This window comes from Microcaecilia unicolor, chromosome 2 (genome assembly GCF_901765095.1).
Source record: "Microcaecilia unicolor chromosome 2, aMicUni1.1, whole genome shotgun sequence".
Classification (NCBI taxonomy): Eukaryota; Metazoa; Chordata; class Amphibia; order Gymnophiona; family Siphonopidae; genus Microcaecilia; species Microcaecilia unicolor.
In genome coordinates, this window is record NC_044032.1 from 655,650,244 (window position 1) to 655,668,992 (window position 18,749).

Consider the following 18,749-nt stretch of genomic DNA (forward strand, 5'->3'; position numbering starts at 1 on the left):
ACCGATTCTTTTACCGACTTCCTGCTTTTAATATACCTAAAAAATTTTTTACTATGTGTTTTTGTCTCCAACGCAATCTTTTTTTCGAAGTCCCTCTTAGTTTCCTTATCAGCGCTTTGCATTTGACTTGACATTCCTTATGCTGTTTCTTATTATTTTCAGTCGGTTTCTTCCATTTTCTGAAGGATTTTCTTTTAGCTCTAATAGCTTCCTTCACCTCACTTTTTAACCATGCCGGCTGTCATTTGGTCTTCCATCCTCCTTTTTTAATAAGCGGAATATATTTGGCCTGGGCTTCCAGGATGGTGTTTTTGAACAGCATCCACGCCTGATGTAAATTTTTGACCCTCGCAGCTGCTCCTCTAAGTTTTTTTTTCCACCGTTCTTCTCATTTTATCATAGTCTCCTTTTTTGAAGTTAAACGCTAATAGAATGTTGGGTGTTATTAGGAAGGGTATGGAGTCCAGGTGTGCGGATGTTATAATGCCGTTGTATCGCTCCATGGTGCGACCGCACCTGGAGTATTGTGTTCAGTACTGGTCTCCGTATCTCAAAAAAGATATAGTAGAATTGGAAAAGGTACAGCGAAGGGCGACGAAAATGATAGTGGGGATGGGACGACTTTCCTATGAAGAGAGGCTGAGAAGGCTAGGGCTTTTCAGCTTGGAGAAGAGACGGCTGAGGGGAGATATGATAGAAGTGTATAAAATAATGAGTGGAATGGATCGGGTGGATGTGAAGCGACTGTTCACGCTATCCAAAAATAATAGGACTAGAGGGCATGAGTTGAAGCTACAGTGTGGTAAATTTAAAACGAATCGGAGAAAATTTTTCTTCACCCAACGTGTAATTAGACTCTGGAATTCGTTGCCGGAGAACGTGGTACGGGCGGTTAGCTTGACGGAGTTTAAAAAGGGGTTAGATAGATTCCTAAAGGACAAGTCCATAGACCGCTATTAAATGGACTTGGAAAAATTCCGCATTTTTAGGTATAACTTGTCTGGAATGTTTTTACGTTTGGGGAGCGTGCCAGGTGCCCTTGACCTGGATTGGCCACTGTCGGTGACAGGATGCTGGGCTAGATGGACCTTTGGTCTTTCCCAGTATGGCACTACTTATGTACTTATGTACTTATCACATACCATGTAAAATGAGTTTATCTAGTTGGGCAGACTGGATGGACTGTACAGGTCTTTATCTGCCGTCATTTACTATGTTACTGCTGTTCAGCACCATGACCTGAACAGCTCAAAGAACAGTAAGTCAATTGCACACTACTTCTGGCTCCTCTTTTTCCCTGACCATTGTAATTACCTGTATATAATCTACACGGTTCAGGTTCAGTTCCATAGCTGGAGACAGATGGAGGGAAGACAGCAGGGAAACGGAGAGTCAGCTTAGCTTCACAAATCAGATGGTGAGGCAGCGCTGTGTACAACTGCCCAATGCACTGAGGGACAATTCAGACTCTCAGGAAAGCCCAGTGATTGGTCCCATCGTCAAGTCCAGCTGTGAGATATCTGGAGAAAGAAGAAACTTAAGTGAATTACTATCTACAACTACCCAGTAAAACAACCCCAATCCCCTTGCACAGCAGGCTACAGTGAGTATATCCTAAAGATTCCCTTTCCCAACAGCATGTACTTTGATAAACTGGACTGTCATGCTCCTTGCGCTTTCTTCCATGGGGGTCCCACTTTCTATTTCATCGCAAACTGATCCCATCCACCTCAGTCAACAGGAGTGGAGCTCCATTAAATTACTCCTAATGGAGTTGCACTCATTATTAGCAACATGTAACGGTGTACATAAGTATCGCCATACTGGGACAGACCGAAGGTCCATCAAGCCCACTAGTTTCCAACAGTGGCCAATCCAGGTTACAAGTATCTGGCAAGATTCCAAAACAGAATATTTTATACTGCTTGTCCTAGAAATAAGTTGTGGATTTTCCCCAAGTCCATTTTAATAATGGCTTAGCAACTTTTCATTTAGGAAGCTATCCAAACCTTTTTTAAACCCCGCTAAGCTAACTGCTTTTACTACATTCTCTGGCAACAAATTCCAGAGTTTAATTACACGTGGAATCATGTGTATGTATATATATATATATATATATATATATATATATATATATATATATATATATATAATCCACTAAAACTCAAAACCAGTGGGGTGTAGAAATAATAATTCGCTAGAAAACTGTCTCCAATGATTTCCACTTGCCAAAAATGACAATAAATTTGATTCAAGAAAAGTGCTGTGTCAACTGTCAAAAAATCATACAACACTATGCAGGAAGGAAAAGGCCTCAAACAGCTCCTAGATGCTTTAGATCTATCGGAGCTAAAGCAGATCTTTATGATCTTCCCTTCATCATCGGCCAAAAAACCTTCAAAAATAAATTTAACTTCTTGTTGTTTAAATACTGTAAGTGTTTTTCTAGACTTTTCTACGCTTTTAATTATTTTTATATATTGTATTGCACTCAGTATGAGTACTGACACTTACTTATCTTTAATGTCGGTACTGCTCAATGGGTTGCATTGCCAGATCGAGTGCTCTCCGCTGCGCTGTCTTTCACCCTCTTGCCCTGAGCCGACGGTGGCCAGCGTTTCGCGCTGCTGCTTCAGGGTCTCGGTGCCAGCTATTACTGCAGACAAATCAGAAAAGGAGAAATTAGATCTTACCTGCTAATTTGCTTTCCTTTAGTCCCTCCGAACTGGTCCAGGAACTGACTGGTGGGGTTGTGCACTCCTTCCAGCAGGTGGAGACTGAGAACTCTGACTCTAGAGAGCCAATAAGAGCCCTGGCCAACTAGCCCTAGATTCAGTATCAAAGTAACAAAGCAGGAGAAAAAAAAGAGAGAAACACCCTCTGTGCCACCTGGTATCTGAGCAGCCACCCCATGTAAATTATAATTCAACAAAGGCAAGACAGCGACACCACAGTGCCGGTCAGCCCAAGAATAAATAGGACAAAACACTGCCCTTTCTTGCAGAAGTACTTAGTTTACATGAGTAGGAATTAACTCAATAGTTTAAGAATTAGTTTATTTCTTGTTGAAGTTTTATAGGATCATAAACCGCAAAACAGCTCTGAACATAAAACCAAACCATATTCAAACAACCAGAACACACTCTTTCATACTATGTACACAAACCTGGGAGGGATCTGGACCGGTCCAGTGGGACTAAAGGAAAGCAAATTAGCAGGTAAGATCTAATTTCTCCTTTCTTAGCGTCCCTCCGGACCGGTCCAGGAACTGACTGGTGGGAAGTAACAAAGCAGTAAACCTAAGGGAGGGACCCCAGCAATCCTGCCGTGAGAACCCTTGCCCCGAAAACCGCTTCCTGACAGCACTGCACATCCAATCTGTAATGCTTCCAGAAGGAATGCAAAGAAGACCACATTGCCGTTTTACAAATGTCCAAAGGACGAACCAAAAAATGTTCCACTCAAGAAGCCGCTTGCCCCCTAGTAGAATGAGCCTTGATCCCTTGAGGAACTTGTTTGCTTGAAAGAAAGTAAGCAGATTCTATCATTTCCTTTAACTACTACTACTACTATTTAGCATTTTTATAGCGCTACAAGGCATATGCAGCGCTGCACAAACATAGAAGAAAGACAGTCTCTGCTCAAAGAGCTTACAATCTAATAGTCAAAAAATAAAGTAAGCAAATCAAATCAATTAATGTGTAATAGAGTTGACCTAGAAGCCACTGGACCCTTACGGAATCCCCCGATAAGGAGAAATAGACGGTGTGAAAGCCTGAAATCTTCCGAAACTTTCAGATACTGCCTAAGAACCCTCCAGACATCAAGAGACGCAGCCTGCATTGTTCTTCCGAACCTGAGGAAGAACCTAAAACTGGCAAAACCACAGACTGAGAGACATGAAAACAGGAGACCACCTTAGGAAGAAAAGAAGGAACTGGACGCAAGTCCACCCGCTCCTTAGAAAACCCCAAAAATGGCGACCTACAGGAAAGAGCCTGTAACTCCAACACACGTGTGGCCGAGGCAATGGCCACCAAAAACACCGTCTTGAGCGTTAAATCCTTAAGAGAACAAGCAGCTAAAGGTTCAAACGGAGGCCTAGTAAGGACTGACAAGACCAGATTAAGGTCCCAAGCCAGAAAAATAATTCTCGGAGGCCGCAAAAGACCTACCCCTTTCAAAAAACAAGAAACATCTGGAAGGCTAGCTAAGGACTTGCCCTGAATGCGGCCCCTAAAACATGATAAAGCCGCGACTTGAACCTTAAGGGAAGCAAGAGCCAAGCTTATCAAATCCATGCTGTAGAAAATCCAACAACTCCGGCATCGAGGCTCGTAAAGGAGAGATGAGTCGATCAGCTCACCAGGCCTCAAAGATCCGCCAAACTCTAACATAATTCAGAGAAGTCGAACAACGACGAGAACGAAGCATAGTGGAAATTACTTTTGAATAGTAACCCCTCTTCATCAATCGCGTCCTCTCAAGAGCCAGGCCTTAAGACAAAATTGAGCCGGATCTGGATGAAGAATCGGCCCCTGAATGAGCAGGCCAGGGTGATCCGGCAGCAGGAGAGGAGGAGCAACTAGGAGATGCAAAAGATCTGCATACCACGGTCTGCGAGGCCAATCCGGAGCTACCAGTATCACCCTTCCTGCATGTGCCTCGATGCACTGAATAAGTCTGCCCAGGAGAGGCCGCAGAGGAAACACATATAGAAGACCTGGAGGCCAAGCCTGAAGAAGAGCATCAACCCCGTCCAAGCGAGGATCTTTCCTGCGACTGAAAAAAATGACTTACCTTGGTGTTGACGTGAGTGGCTAAGAGATCCATGACTGGCCACTCCCACTGATCTATTATCACCTGAAAGGTCTGCGATCCGAGAGCCCACTCCCCAGGGTCTAGGAGATGCCGACAGAGAAAATCTGCTTGCACGTTTTCCGTTCCTGCCACGTGCGACGCCGAGAGAGCGACCAAATGAGTCTCCGCCCATGACATGAGACTCGATGTCTCCAGATGTAACAACCGACTCCTCGTTCCTCCCTGCCGGTTGACATATGCCACCACTGTCGGAAAGAATGCGAACCGACGTGCCTTCTAATAGGGATGAAAATGCCTCCAGAGCTAGTCTGATCGCCCTGGTTTCCAGGAGGTTGATCGACAATACCATTTCCGGAGGAGACCATAGACCTTGAGCAAACCGCCCCAGGCAATGAGCACCCCAGCCCTTTAGACTGGCATCTGTAGTTATTACTGTCCAGCTTGGCGGGTCCAATGACATGCCTTTGGTCAGATTGGACGCCCTCAACCACCAAAACAAGCTGCTGTGCTCCGGCATCCGCAGAGGCAACCTCACATGCAAAGAATCTGTCTGAGGAGACCACATGGACAGGAAAGATGCTTGAAGACACCTCAAGTGTGCCCTGGCCCAAGGCACTGCCTCTATTGTCGCTACAATGGAGCCCAATGCCTGCAAATAATCCTGAGCACAAGGGACCTGCTTGTGTAACAAGGCCTGAACCTGAGACTTGATCTTGAGAACCTTCGCTGGAGGAAGAAATATGTGACCCCGCGCCATGTCGAACAAAACCCCCAAGTACTCCAGGGTTTGAGACGGCACTAACTGACTCTTGGCTGAATTGACCACCCATCCAAGGGACTGCAGAAACTGCACTACTCGATTTGTGACTTGAAGACTCTCCAATCAACCAGTCATCCAGATATGGGTGAACTAAAATACCTTCCTTTCTGAGGGCCGCTGCGACCACCACCATGACCTTGGTGAACGTCCGTGGAGCCGTGGCTAAACCAAAGGGAAGCGCCCGAAACTGAAAATGCTAACCCAGGACCGCAAAACGGAGGAATCGCTGATGCCCCGTCGAATCGGAATATGCGGGTAGGCCTCCGTCAAATCCAGAGCTGTCAGAAACTCTCTGTCATATAAAGCATCTCAATCTTGGCCACCTGTGTGTCAACTGAAGCCAAATCATCAGAAGACCTGTCCAAAACTCGTTCGGCCCACCAAAAGCATGCTCTAGCTACCAAAGAGCCATAAATAGCCACCTGCACAGCCAGAGAGGAGACATCAAAACAACTTTTCAAGAGGGCCTCCACCCTACGATCCTGAACGTCCCGAAGAGCCGTACCACCATCTACTGGAACTGTATTGCGCTTAGTGACCACAGACACTACAGCATCCACCACAGGTACCTTCAGAAGAGATTTATCTACATCTGGATGTGAATAAAGGCGCACCATGGATCTTGCTTGCCTAAAGGGAGAATCCAGGAAATCCCACTGAGCCTGGATGATATCCCTAATGTACTGGCGCATAGGAAAAGTTTCCCCAGGATTCCTAATTCCCTTAACTAACAAATCAACCTTGCGCACCTCAGGAACTGCGGACTGATCTTCATCAAAATGCAAAGTGTCAGCTACTAAGGCAATTAGTTCCTGGAGGTCTTCCATATGAAATATACGAACCACTGACGGATCTTCTCCTGGAAAAACGGAATCCGCCCCTGCCTGAGCGGAACCTGAGCCCTCCAATTGTGGCTCATCCAACATATCCAATTCTTCTAAAACTGGCATTTCCAAATCCTGATCTGAAGCCTGATCGTCTTCAAGAATTCCAGATTCCCTCAGTCTTTTAGCAGGAATACGCTGACTGGGCACAGCATCACCAGAAGGAACAGAAGGAAGCAAAGAGGAACCTGCCTGCTTCAACAAGAAAGCTTGGTACATTTGGATGACAAATTCTGGAGGAAAACCTCCCTCCTGAAGAGCTCCTGAAGAGGGAAGCACTGCAGCAGATTGCCCAGCTGGTTGAATTAAAGAAGTCGACGACTGGTCCTCCACAGAGTTCAGAACTGACAAAATGGCCACCATTCCTGCCAAAATGGGTGCGTGACCCGAATCATATCAGCGGGGTGACTGAGCCGAAGCAGCACTCGCAGAAGGCTCAACTGGCCCCGCTGGAGCAGAAGGAACCACCGGAACAGCTGACTCCACCGTTTCCACAGCGGTACAAAACTTGCAAGCGCAGGAAGCTCCTACCCCCTCCCCGACGCTGACATACACTGGCCGCCAGAACGGTTTGCCTCAAAAGCACCTGAATTGTCACCACAAGAGCTGCTGTGCCGTTCACTGGGGGGGGGGGGGGGGGTTCAATTTTATTAAGGGGCTGCCTCTCCTGAAGCTACAGTACTCTCCTACCGAAGAGACTGAGCTCTCCCCAGCCTAAAAACTATAGAATAAAATGCCGGAGGACCACAGGAGGGATAATGGGGGAGGGACCCGGTTACCTCCCAGGTGTAGCACCCCATGGCTGACTGAAGTGTGCACCGCACCCAGTCACCAGAAGCCTAAACCACGGAGGCACAGAAAAAGATACAGAGAGAAAATAACACAGCCTGTGCCCTGCTATTTACCTAAATAAAACGTCTTTTCTTTTTTTTTTTTTTAAGTAGAAAAGCCCCAAAAGATAGAGAGAGAGACTAAAGGGCTCACCTCCCTCCACCTGCTGGAGACTGAGATTACTGAATCTAGGGCTAGTTGGCCAGGGCTCTTATTGGCTCTCTAGAGTCTCCACCTGCTGGAAGGAGTGCACAACCCACCAGTCAGTTCCTGGACCAGTCCGGAGGGACGCTAAGGAAACATAATTACAATAAAGGTGTCCCTAAGCTTACTACTTCATCCTGCAAGCATAGAACATCCAAACGCAAGCATTCATGGTACTTAGAACAGTCACAGCTCGATTTAACAATGCTCCACTCGACATCTGACATAACGCACTGGACCTCTATATTATAGCTGATGTGAAGTCAGATGCTGTCAAAATATCAGCCTATCAGTGACTCAGAAAAAATGGCACCATTCTACGCGGGAGTTCAAACCATCAGGTTCCAGAGAGCGTAGTTTAAATATCCATTTTTGCTCCTGTTGCAAAAGAACTCGGCGGCGATCTCCTCCTTGTTGAGAGCAAAACACTGTTTGAAATACCACACACCCTTAGGTCCTCAAATGCGTGCGATGACAATGTGACACTAAGGGCAATCCAACCTTCTCTGTTTGTATGGAACTCTTATGCTCTGTGAGACGAACAGAGAGTGCCCTAGAAGTCTGGCCCACATAGATTTTGTTGCATGGGCACCTCGGGCAATAGATCACACTACTCGATCTGCATGAGGTGCTGGCTCTAAGGGTACACCTCTTCTGGTCAAATGGGTTGACAAACATCGAGGTTTCTTCCATTATCGGGCAAAAAGTACACTTGCCACATTTAAAGTGGCCAATATTAGTTATCGATTGTCCTGTTGTCTCAGTGGCCATGGGTAAAACCGCAGGGCTCAAAAATTCTTTAAGATTTTTGCATCTGCTGTATGCGAACCTTATCTGTGCATCTTTGAATTGTGGTACAGTCCTTATCAGCAACCAATGTATTACTTTCGTCAGTAAGGGAAGACGCAAGTGTAAACAAATACTGAAATAGCCACAAAATAAATAAAATCAAATATAGCAACAGCACAGAAATCTACACTTAGTAGTATGTGGAGTGGCCTGGTGGTTAGTGTGGTGGACTTTGGTCCTGGGGAACTGGGTTCAACTCCCACTGTAGGCACGGGCAGCTCCTTGTGACTCTGGGCAAGTCACTTAACCCTCCATTGCCCCAGGTACAAATAAGTACCTGTACATAATATGTAAGCCGCATTGAACCTGCTATGAGTGGGGAAGCGTGGGGTACAAATGTAAAAAATAAAACAGTGGACCATGGCTTGGGGAAAGTGAGGTGTAGATGAGGGTTGCTATGTTCTTGTAAATCAAGGGGGATGTTTGGTTGTTCTAACTTGTATTTTTAGCAGCTGTTGCTAGATTTTACATTTTCATTTCTCGTACTTCAATTTTTGTATTTTTTTTGTTAATTATTGCATATTATTACTAGACTTTGCGCCTTCTGTCTCGCTGCACCCTATGCCTGGAATAAACTTCCTGAGCCCCTACGTCTTGCCCCATCCTTGGTCACCTTTAAATCTAGACTGAAAGCCCACCTCTTTAACATTGCTTTTGACTCGTAACCACTTGCCTCCACCTACCCTCCTCTCCTCCTTCCTGTACACATTAATTGATTTGATTTGCTTACTTTATTTCTTGTCTATTAGATTGTAAGCTCTTTGAGCAGGGACTGTCTTTCTTCTATGTTTGTGCAGCGCTGCGCAAGCATTGTAGCGCTATAAAAATGCTAAATAGTAGTAGTAATCTGTTCCCTTCTCCACTATTGCCAACTCCAGACTTTGCGCCTTCTGTCTCGCTGCACCCTACGCCTTGAATAAACTTCCTGAGCCCCTACATCTTGCCCCATCCTTGGCCACATTTAAATCTAGACTGAAAGCCCACCTCTTTAACACTGCTTTTGACTCGTAACCACTCGCCTCCACCTTCTTGTACACATTAATTGATTTGATTACTTTATTTCTTGTCTATTAGATTGTAAGCTGTTTGTGCAGCGCTGCGTACAGCTTGTAGCGCTATAAAAATGCTAAATAGTAGTAGTAATCTGTTCCCTTCTCCACTACTGCCAACTCCAGACTTCGCGCCTTCTGTCTCGCTGCACCCTACGCCTGGAATAAACTTCCTGAGCCCCTACGTCTTGCCCCATCCTTGGCCACCATTAAATCTAGACTGAAAGCCCACCTCTTTAACATTGACTTGTAACCACTCGCCTCCACCTACGCTCCTCTCCTCCTTCCTGTGCACATTAATTGATTTGATTTGCTTACTTTATTTTTTGTCTATTAGATTGTAAGCTCTTTGAGCAGGGACTGTCTTTCTTCTATGTTTGTGCAGCGCTGCGTACGCCTTGTAGCGCTATAGAAATGCTAAATAGTAGTAGTAGTAGAAGGAATGGATCCTCAGGAGCTTAGTCAAGATTGGGAGGCCAGGCTGGTGGTGGGAGGAGAGGATAGTGCTGGGCAGACTTATACGGTCTGTGCCAGAGCCGGGGCTGGTGGTTGGGAGGCGGGGATAGTGCTGGGCAGACTTATACGGTCTGTGCCAGAGCCGGTGGTGGGAGGCGGGACTGGTGGTTGGGAGGAGGGGATAGTGCTGGGCAGACTTGTATGGTCTGTGCCAGAGCCGGTGTTGGGAGGCAGGGATAGAGCTGGGCAGACTTATACAGTCTGTGCCAGAGCTGGTGGTGGGAGGCCGGGCTGGTGGTTGGGAGGCAGGGATAGTGCTGGGCAGACTTATACGGTCTGTGCCAGAGCCGGTGGTGGGAGGCGGGGCTGGTGGTTGGGAGGCGGGGATAGTGCTGGGCAGACTTGTATGGTCTGTGCCAGAGCCGGTGTTGGGAGGCAGGGATAGAGCTGGGCAGACTTATACAGTCTGTGCCAGAGCTGGTGGTGGGAGGCCGGGCTGGTGGTTGGGAGGCAGGGATAGTGCTGGGCAGACTTATACGGTCTGTGCCAGAGCCGGTGGTGGGAGGCGGGGCTGGTGGTTGGGAGGCGGGGATAGTGCTGGGCAGACTTATACTGTCTGTGCCAGAGCCGGTGTTGGGAGGCAGGGATAGAGCTGGGCAGACTTATACAGTCTGTGCCAGAGCTGGTGGTGGGAGGCCGGGCTGGTGGTTGGGAGGCAGGGATAGTGCTGGGCAGACTTATACGGTCTGTGCCAGAGCCGGTGGTGGGAGGCGGGGCTGGTGGTTGGGAGGCGGGGATAGTGCTGGGCAGACTTATACTGTCTGTGCCAGAGCCGATGTTGGGAGGCAGGGATAGAGCTGGGCAGACTTATACAGTCTGTGCCAGAACCGGTGGTGGGAGGCGGGGCGGGTGGTTGGGAGGTGGGGATGGTGCTGGGCAGACTTATACGGTCTGTGCCAGAACCGGTGGTGGGAGGCGGGGATAGTGCTGGGCAGACTTATACGGTCTGTGCCCTAAAGAGCACAGGTACAAATCAAAGTAGGATTTACACAAAAAGTAGCACATATGAGTTATCTTGTTGGGCAGACTGGATGGACCGTGCAGGTCTTTTTCTGCCGTCATCTACTATATTACTATGAATTAATATTTATTTATATTCTGCCTCTAACTCCTGAATTTAAATGTAATTTTTGTGCCTTATTTTGATTTTTTTTGGTTTGCTCCTTCCCCCACAACAAACAGATCTTTTTAGGGCACCAGAGATGTTGCCGGTACGTCAACATTCACCACCCCTGAAAGACCCCCCAAGTAACAGACATTCGGCTGCCCTGGACTCTCCCCCTCCCCCCCCGTTCAACTCATACCTCCTCCTCCGCTTCCACATCAACAATCCCGCCCGCCGCAGCTTTGCCGTCTCCTAAGAGACGACGCGACGTCCCTCCCTCTAGGCGTCCCTGGAAACAGGAAGTAGCGTCAGAGGAGGGCGGGGTTAGCAGCGGCACCGCCCCCTCCTCCTCCTCCCCTTCAATAACAGCAGCTGCTCTTGTTGTCTCTCCGGGTGACAGGAGACGGCATGAACCTATCTGGGCTTAGGAGGTTTATGACAGAAGGCGACATGACGTCAGAAAGTGGAAGCCGACTCCGTTCGCCTTTCCACAGTAAAAGATAACAAAAGGAGTTACATAGATAGAGAACATGGATGATAAAATAGGATTAAGCAAACAGATATAGGAGGGAAACAATTCAGAATAGAAGGTAGAGTGATGGTGCTACAGTTATTGGTCGTTGAAGAGATAGAAGTCTTCAGAGATTTACCAAAGTTAATTAGTTCCTAAATTGTTTTTAAGGTTAATTGTGGCTCCAGAAAAAGGAGGAGGGATTGAGCCAACCGGGATTTACTTCCATTGCTTTAGCCATATGGTGACCACTCTACACTGCACCTGCTTCTATTCCCTGCTTGGCTGCTGGAGTGCTTTGTGGTAAGCTCGTCCCTCATATCGTTCCAGTTTCTTTTACTTTCCCTTTCCTCTGTATTAACTAAGGTGACCATATTTTGTCCTCTGAAAAAGAGGACACATGTCACGCCCCCTGCCCCGCCCACACCACGCCCCTTTCAGATCCTCATCCCACCCTGTCACATATTCCCCTACCCTGCCCCCCCCCCTGTACGCTCCCCTCCCCCTTGTCACATAGTCCCCTCCCCTCCCCTTCCTTACTATCTACCCTGGTGGTCTAGTGACCTCTTCGGGGCAGGAAACAGCCCCCTCTTTCCTGCCCGGAGTGCTGCCTGCCCTTGCCCTGCATCCTTCTCTGTCACTAGACCACAAGGGCAGATAAGAAGGGAAGGGGAGGGGAGACCCACAGCGCCGCCCGCATGTTTCTCCAGAAATCCGGACAAACGTGCGTGCAGGCAAAACCTGCAGGACACCCCAGACATGCCCTCAAAAAGAAGACATGTCCGGGGAAATCTGGACTAATGGTAACCCTAGTATTAACTCTTTTGTGTTGTGCTTAGTATTTTTTTTTATTACATTTGTATCCCACACTTTCCCACTCATGGCAGGCTCAATGCGGCTTACATATTATATACAGGTACTTATTTGTACCTGGGGCAATGGAGGGTTAAGTGACTTGCCCAGAGTCACAAGGAGCTGCCTGTGCCTGAAGTGGGAATTGAACCCAGTTCCCCAGGACCAAAGTCCACCACACTAACCACTAGGCCGCTCCTCCACCATTGCCTTGTTGTCCTGCCTTTGGGGGCAACCTTCTGACCCTTTGTATCATCCTGGGGATTTGTTTTTTCCCTTTGTTTACTTTAACCCTTTGACTTCAGTCTATCCCTGCTCTTGGCAGGTTAGTGTTTTAAAAGCAGTCTTTTCCTTTAGCCTGCTTTAATTCTTTCTTTGCTGTGTCCGTCTCCTGTTTCTGGTGAGCGCTGCTCCTTATCTGTTCTGTGTGTGTTTAGGCAATGTCCTCTGTTTGCTTACCTTTCCCTTATCTTTGAGTGCTGTGTGGCACAGCCTTGTGTATCCCTTTAGCAGTTCCCTTTATCCCTGTATGTTTTGAGGTTAGCATTGTGTATTCTTAGGTGACTTTCACTTGTGTGCTGTATGGTACAACCTAGAGTGTTCTCGTGTGGCTTCCTTTATCCTTGACTGCCTGTGGCACAGCTTTCTGTTTCCTAAAGGAACGTCTGTCAGTCCCTTTTCCCTTGTGTTCTTAGCTAGCGCTGTGTGCGTTGCTGGTGCTCTTGTCCCTTTGGGGACCCCTCATTGTTCTTTCTCCCTTCCCAGTGTATGACTCGGTTCCTGTTCGGCCGTGAGGCCCACATGCTTGGACTCTGTGCGAGTGGGTTCCCGATAGGCCGTGAGGCCCGCCTGAATGCTCTATTTCCCATTTTCTGGTGGTGCTAGTTGGTTGTTGTGTATGTGCGGGGCTTGGTGGCTGGGGTAGTGCGTAGTGCTTGTTCGATCTACCCTAGGCCTTGGCCAAAACCCTATACTAGGCCTCGGCCTGGGCTCAAGGGCTCACAACCAAATTATCACTTCATGAGTACTTTGCATTTGACTTGACATTCCTTATGCTGGTTCTTATTATTTTCAGTCGGTTCCGTCTTCCATTCTCTGAACAATTTTCTTTTAGGTGTAATAGCTCCGTTCACCTCACTTTTTAACCATGCCAGCTGTCATTTAGTCTTCCTTCCTCCTTTTTTAGTACATGGAATATATTTGGCCTGGGCTTCCAAGATGGTATTTTTGAACACCATCCAAGCCTGATGTACATTTTTTTGACCTTTGCAGCTGCTGCTCTATGTTTTATTTTCACCGTTCTTCTCATTTTATCATAGTCTCCTTTTTTAAAGTTAAACGCTAACGTATTGGATTTCCTGTGTGTACGTACTTACTCAAAAGCCGATATCAAACCTGATCATATTATGATCACTGTTATCAAGCGACCCCAGCACCATTACCTCCTGCACCAGATTGTGCGCTCCACTAAGGACTAGGTCTAGAATTTGTTCCTTCTCTTGTTGGATCCTGTACCAGCTGCTCAATAAAGCAGTCCTTGATTTTGTCAATAAATTTTACCTCTTCAGCATGCCTGATGTTACATTTACCCACTGTTTTTACCTCCCCTTTTTTTGTGTGTTACATTTACCCAGTCAATATCGGGGTAATTTAAATCACCCATTATTATTGTGTTGCCAGTTTGTTAGCCTCCCTAATTTCTGATAACATTTCTACATCCGTCTGTTCATCCTGGCCACGTGGACGGTACACTGTCCTTTTCCCCTTTACACATGGAATTTCAATCCATAGGGATTCCAAGATGTGTTTTGTTTCCTGCAGAATTTTCAATCTATTTGGTTCAAGGCCTTCCTTAACGTACAAAGCTACCCCTCCACCAATTCGATCCACCCTATCACTATGTTATAATTTAAACCCTAGTATGACAGTGTCCCACTGGTTATCCTCTTTCCACCAGTTCTCAGAGATGCCTTGTTCCGAACCATGCGATTTTGAACGACCATTGGCCTTCCCCCAGGTTCTAGTTTAAAACCTGCTCCATCTCCTTTTAAAATGCCAGCAGCCTGGTCTCAACCATGGTTAAGGTGGAGCCCATCCTTCTGGAATAGGCTTCCCCTTTCTCAGAATGTTGCACAGTTCCTTACAAATCTAAAACCCTCCTCCCTGCACCATCACCATATCAACGTATTGAGATTCCTCATGAGTCGCACACCCCTGCTCCTGAGCAAATAACCGTGGTGGTTTACTGATCCCCCTCCTCCCCTGCCCTTCCCGGTACCGTCAAAAAAGTTGGGCAGAAGGGCAGGAGCAAAAGCTCCTCCCTCCAGAATCAGCACCGCCACTTTCAAAATGGCGACATCCAGACCCTGCCCTGTGCATTCTGGGGTGCACCAAGTGGAGCTAAGCACCATTGTTTAGCTCCACCCAGTGCATCCCACAATGAATTGGGCAGGGGCGGGGTGCCGCCATTTTGTAAATGGTGGTGCCAAGGCAGGGAGGAAGATCTGTTGCGCCTGCTCTCTTGCCCAACTTTTTTGAAGGTAACGTGGAGGGCAGGAGAGGAGGGTGGGGGTTGCTAGACCACCAGATTTATTTGCTGAAGAGGGGTGTGTGGTCCACTGAACCACCAGGGGATTTTGTCATGGAGGGGTTCAGGAGGTGTCGGGGGTCAAGAGGCATCCCAGGGGTCTGTGGTCCACTGAACCACCAGGGAAGTTTTCGGGTGTGGGGTTGGGAGGTGTGCGGGGGGGTCACCACCAGGGAATTCTGTCTGGGTGTCGGGGGTGCATCAGGTGCTGGGAGGTTAGTGTCAGGTGTGGGGGGGTCTATGGTCCACCGGTCCACCAGGGAATTGCCTGCATGGGGGGCGTGGGGGGGGGGTAGAGTTAGGGAGCACAAGCAGGAGTCTGTGAAGATGCCTGCTTGTGTTTCCTTCCTCTTCCGACAGCTCCAGAGCAGCCGTACAATTAGCTCATTAGAGGCAGGTGCACTGAAGCTGTGCATCGCCCAGAATGCTCATTAAAATACTAATGAGCTTCTTTGCATAGGGTTCTTGGTGGCTGCAAATGGCACAGGTTAGTGCATTGCTCACTAAATAATGTATTTGTTAAACTAGTTAGAACCAATCTAAAGTAAACTTTAACAGCACGGTAAGCTTTGTGCATTGGGCGCTGTTCAAAAATACCATCCTGGAGGCCCAGGGCAAACATATTCCACTAATTAGAAAAGAAAGACGGAACTCCAAAAGACAGCCGGCCTGGTTGAAAAGTGAGGTGAAGGAAGCTATTAGGGCTAAAAGAAACGCCTTCAGAAAATGGAAGAAGGAACCGTCTGAAAATAACAAGAAGCAGCATAAGGAGTGTCAAAGCAAATGCAAGGCGCATATACAGAAGGCCAAGAGAGATTACGAAAAAAAGATAGCATTAGAGGCAAAAAAACATAGTAAAAAATTTTTCGGTATATTAAAAGCAGGAAGCCAGCAAAAGAATCGGTTGGGCCGCTGGATGACCGAGGGGTAAAAGGGGCGATCAAGGAAGACAAAGACGTAGCGGAGAGATTGAATGAATTCTTTGCTTCGGTCTTCACTGAGGAAGATTTGGGTGGGATACCGGTATCGGAAATGATATTTCAAGCAGACGAGTCGGAGAAATTTACTGACTTCACAGGTTATCAATAGAAATCAAACAAAATAAAACATGGAAAAGAAAATAAGATGATACCTTTTTTATTGGACATAACTTAATACATTTCTTGATTAGCTTTCCAAGGTTGCCCTTCTTCCTCAGATCGGAAATAAGCAAATGTGCTAGCTGACAGTGTATATAAGTGAAAACATTCAAGCATTACTATGACAGTCTGACAGGGTGGGTAGGAAGTATGCATGGGGACATCAAAGCATATCACTGATATTCTAACAGGATGGGTGTGGATAGGTGAGGGGAGGGTGATCAACAGAGACATACAGCTTTATGGTTTATAATGGGCTAGGAACCCAGTTTTACCCCCTCAGTATCTGTGACCCCCCCCCCCCCTTTATTGCCAGCTTTACCCCTCAGTATCTGTGACCCCCCCCCCCTTTATTGCCAGCTTTATCCCTCAGTATCTGACATCCCCTTATTGCCAGCTTTACCCCTTACTATCTGTGTCACCCCCTGACCACCAGGTTTAATTCTTAATATCCACAACTGCACCCCTGTGTATTTGTGACGCCCCAGCTCTGGCCCATCCCCCTCAGAGACGTGCTCTGTTTAAACCTCCCCAGTGGGGGTGATTGACATCTGGTCTGCTGCGCTCCGCCCCGGGCTGTCCCTAACGGCCGCCGTAGACGTAGTGACGTTGGCGCTGCCGCGCGCTGATTGGTTCATTTCAATAGTCGCGGGCTACTTGAATTGAGAAGTGAGCAACTTACACCGCGCAGCAGCCAGGGAGCGGGAGACAGAGAGGGGACGAGTGGAGCCCGGGGACGGCAGCAGAGACACCGCGCGGCGGCCCAGGCGCCCCTTCTCCGCGTATCGTTACCGAGGATGTTGCAGGACCGGGAGAACCAGGAGAATGTGCCGCCGAGGAAGCCGCAGCCCGGGGGACGGTTCCTTCCCGGTAGACCAGCGCTGGGCCTGATCCAGGGCAACCAGCGGGAACAGCCGCAGCGAGGCTCCCGCTTTCAGGTCAGAGCGCGCCCCTCCTTCCCGGGGCTGGATCCCTGCGATCGCGCCCCCTCTAGCCTTTGCAACAGCTGCTGCTGCTGCTCCTCGCTCCTTTTCCTAGTGTGCAATCTGATTTGCGCGCGCTGTGCAGGGCGCGTTACTTGGCTGGGTTGCACCCGGGAAAGTCTTCTATCAGATGTGCAAAAGTAATTGCACCTTCATTTACGTCCTCTTGCTTTTTTTTCACCACTTCTTTTTGCATTCCAGTACGTTTTTGCTTCGCTCGCTTTTCTGGGTAAAGCTAAGATTCAAATTATGCAATAGTGGGTTTCTAATGTATTGCTGGGGCCATGGCCTAGGTAAAACAACACAGCATCAGCAACCAGAGAGCTTAGAGGTGGGCCAGGGATTGCTTCGGTCCTTGTAGAAAAACAGGTGTTCTGCTGCCCCCGAGCGGTTTTTTTCCTAAAGGGAAATGGGACTTGATCTACCGCCTTTCTGAGGTTTTTTTATTTTTTTTGCAACTACATTCAAAGCGGTTTACATATATTCAGGTACTTATTTTGAACCAGGGGCAATGGAGGGTTAAGTGACTTGCTCAGAGTCACAAGGAGCTGCAGTGGGAATAAAACTCAGTTCCCCAGGATCAAAGTCCACTGCACTAACCACTAGGCCACTCCTCCACTCATTCCACCAATAAGAGCCAACCTCATCAGTGATGTCACAATGGCTTGATTGCCCAATACAGTTCCCCAGGATCAAAGTCCACTGCACTAACCACTAGGCTACTCCTCCACTCATTCCACCAATAAGAGCCAACCTCATCAGTGATGTCACAATGGCTTGATTGCCCGATACAGTTCCCCAGGATCAAAGTCCACTGCACTAACCACTAGGCTACTCCTCCACTCATTCCACCAATAAGAGCCAACCTCATCAGTGATGTCACAATGGCTTGATTGCCCGATACAGTTCCCCAGGATCAAAGTCCACTGCACTAACCACTAGGCTACTCCTCCACTCATTCCACCAATAAGAGCCAACCTCATCAGTGATGTCACAATGGCTTGATTGCCTGATACTTGGCTCACTTCTGATATTGTGATGTCATAAGGGAAAGGGAAATGGGACTCGATATACCGCCTTTCTGAGGTTTTTGCAACTACATTCAAAGCGGTTTACATATATTCAGGTACTTATTTTGAACCAGGAGCAATGGAGGGTTAAGTGACTTGCTCAGAGTCACAAGGAGCTGCAGTGGGAATCGAACTCAGTTCCCCAGGATCAAAGTCAGCACGGATTTAGTGAAGGGAAGTCTTGCCTCACCAATCTAATGCATTTTTTTGAGGGGGTAAGCAAACATGTGGACAATGGGGAGCCGGTTGATATTGTATATCTGGATTTTCAGAAGGCGTTTGACAAAGTGCCGCACGAAAGACTCCTGAAGAAATTGCAGAGTCATGGAATCGGAGGTAGGGTATTATTATGGATTAAGAACTGGTTGAAAGATAGGAAGCAGAGAGTAGGATTGCGTGGCCAGTATTCTCAGTGGAGGAGGGTAGTTAGTGGGGTCCCGCAGGGGTCTGTGCTGGGTCCGTTGCTTTTTAATGTATTTATAAATGACCTAGAGATGGGAATAACTAGTGAGGTAATTAAATTTGCCG

The 18,749-nt window shown here is 47.6% G+C and overlaps 2 protein-coding genes across 2 annotated transcripts in view; one reads left to right on the top strand and one right to left on the bottom strand.

The window, feature by feature from the left end:
* BBS7 (Bardet-Biedl syndrome 7) overlaps positions 1-2,648 on the bottom strand; it is a 94,229-nt gene extending 91,581 nt beyond the window's left edge. The window contains exons 1-2 of the mRNA XM_030191777.1: positions 2,515-2,648; positions 1,315-1,520 (exon numbers count right to left, since the gene is read on the bottom strand). Coding sequence (XP_030047637.1) covers positions 1,315-1,350 — 36 coding nt within the window. The 5' untranslated portion in view covers positions 1,351-1,520; positions 2,515-2,648. The remainder of the gene's footprint in view (positions 1-1,314; positions 1,521-2,514) is intronic.
* Positions 2,649-16,855: 14,207 nt separating this feature from the next.
* Positions 16,856-18,749, top strand: part of CCNA2 (cyclin A2) — a 42,711-nt gene continuing 40,817 nt past the window's right edge. The window contains exon 1 of the mRNA XM_030191778.1: positions 16,856-17,106. Coding sequence (XP_030047638.1) covers positions 16,966-17,106 — 141 coding nt within the window. The 5' untranslated portion in view covers positions 16,856-16,965. The remainder of the gene's footprint in view (positions 17,107-18,749) is intronic.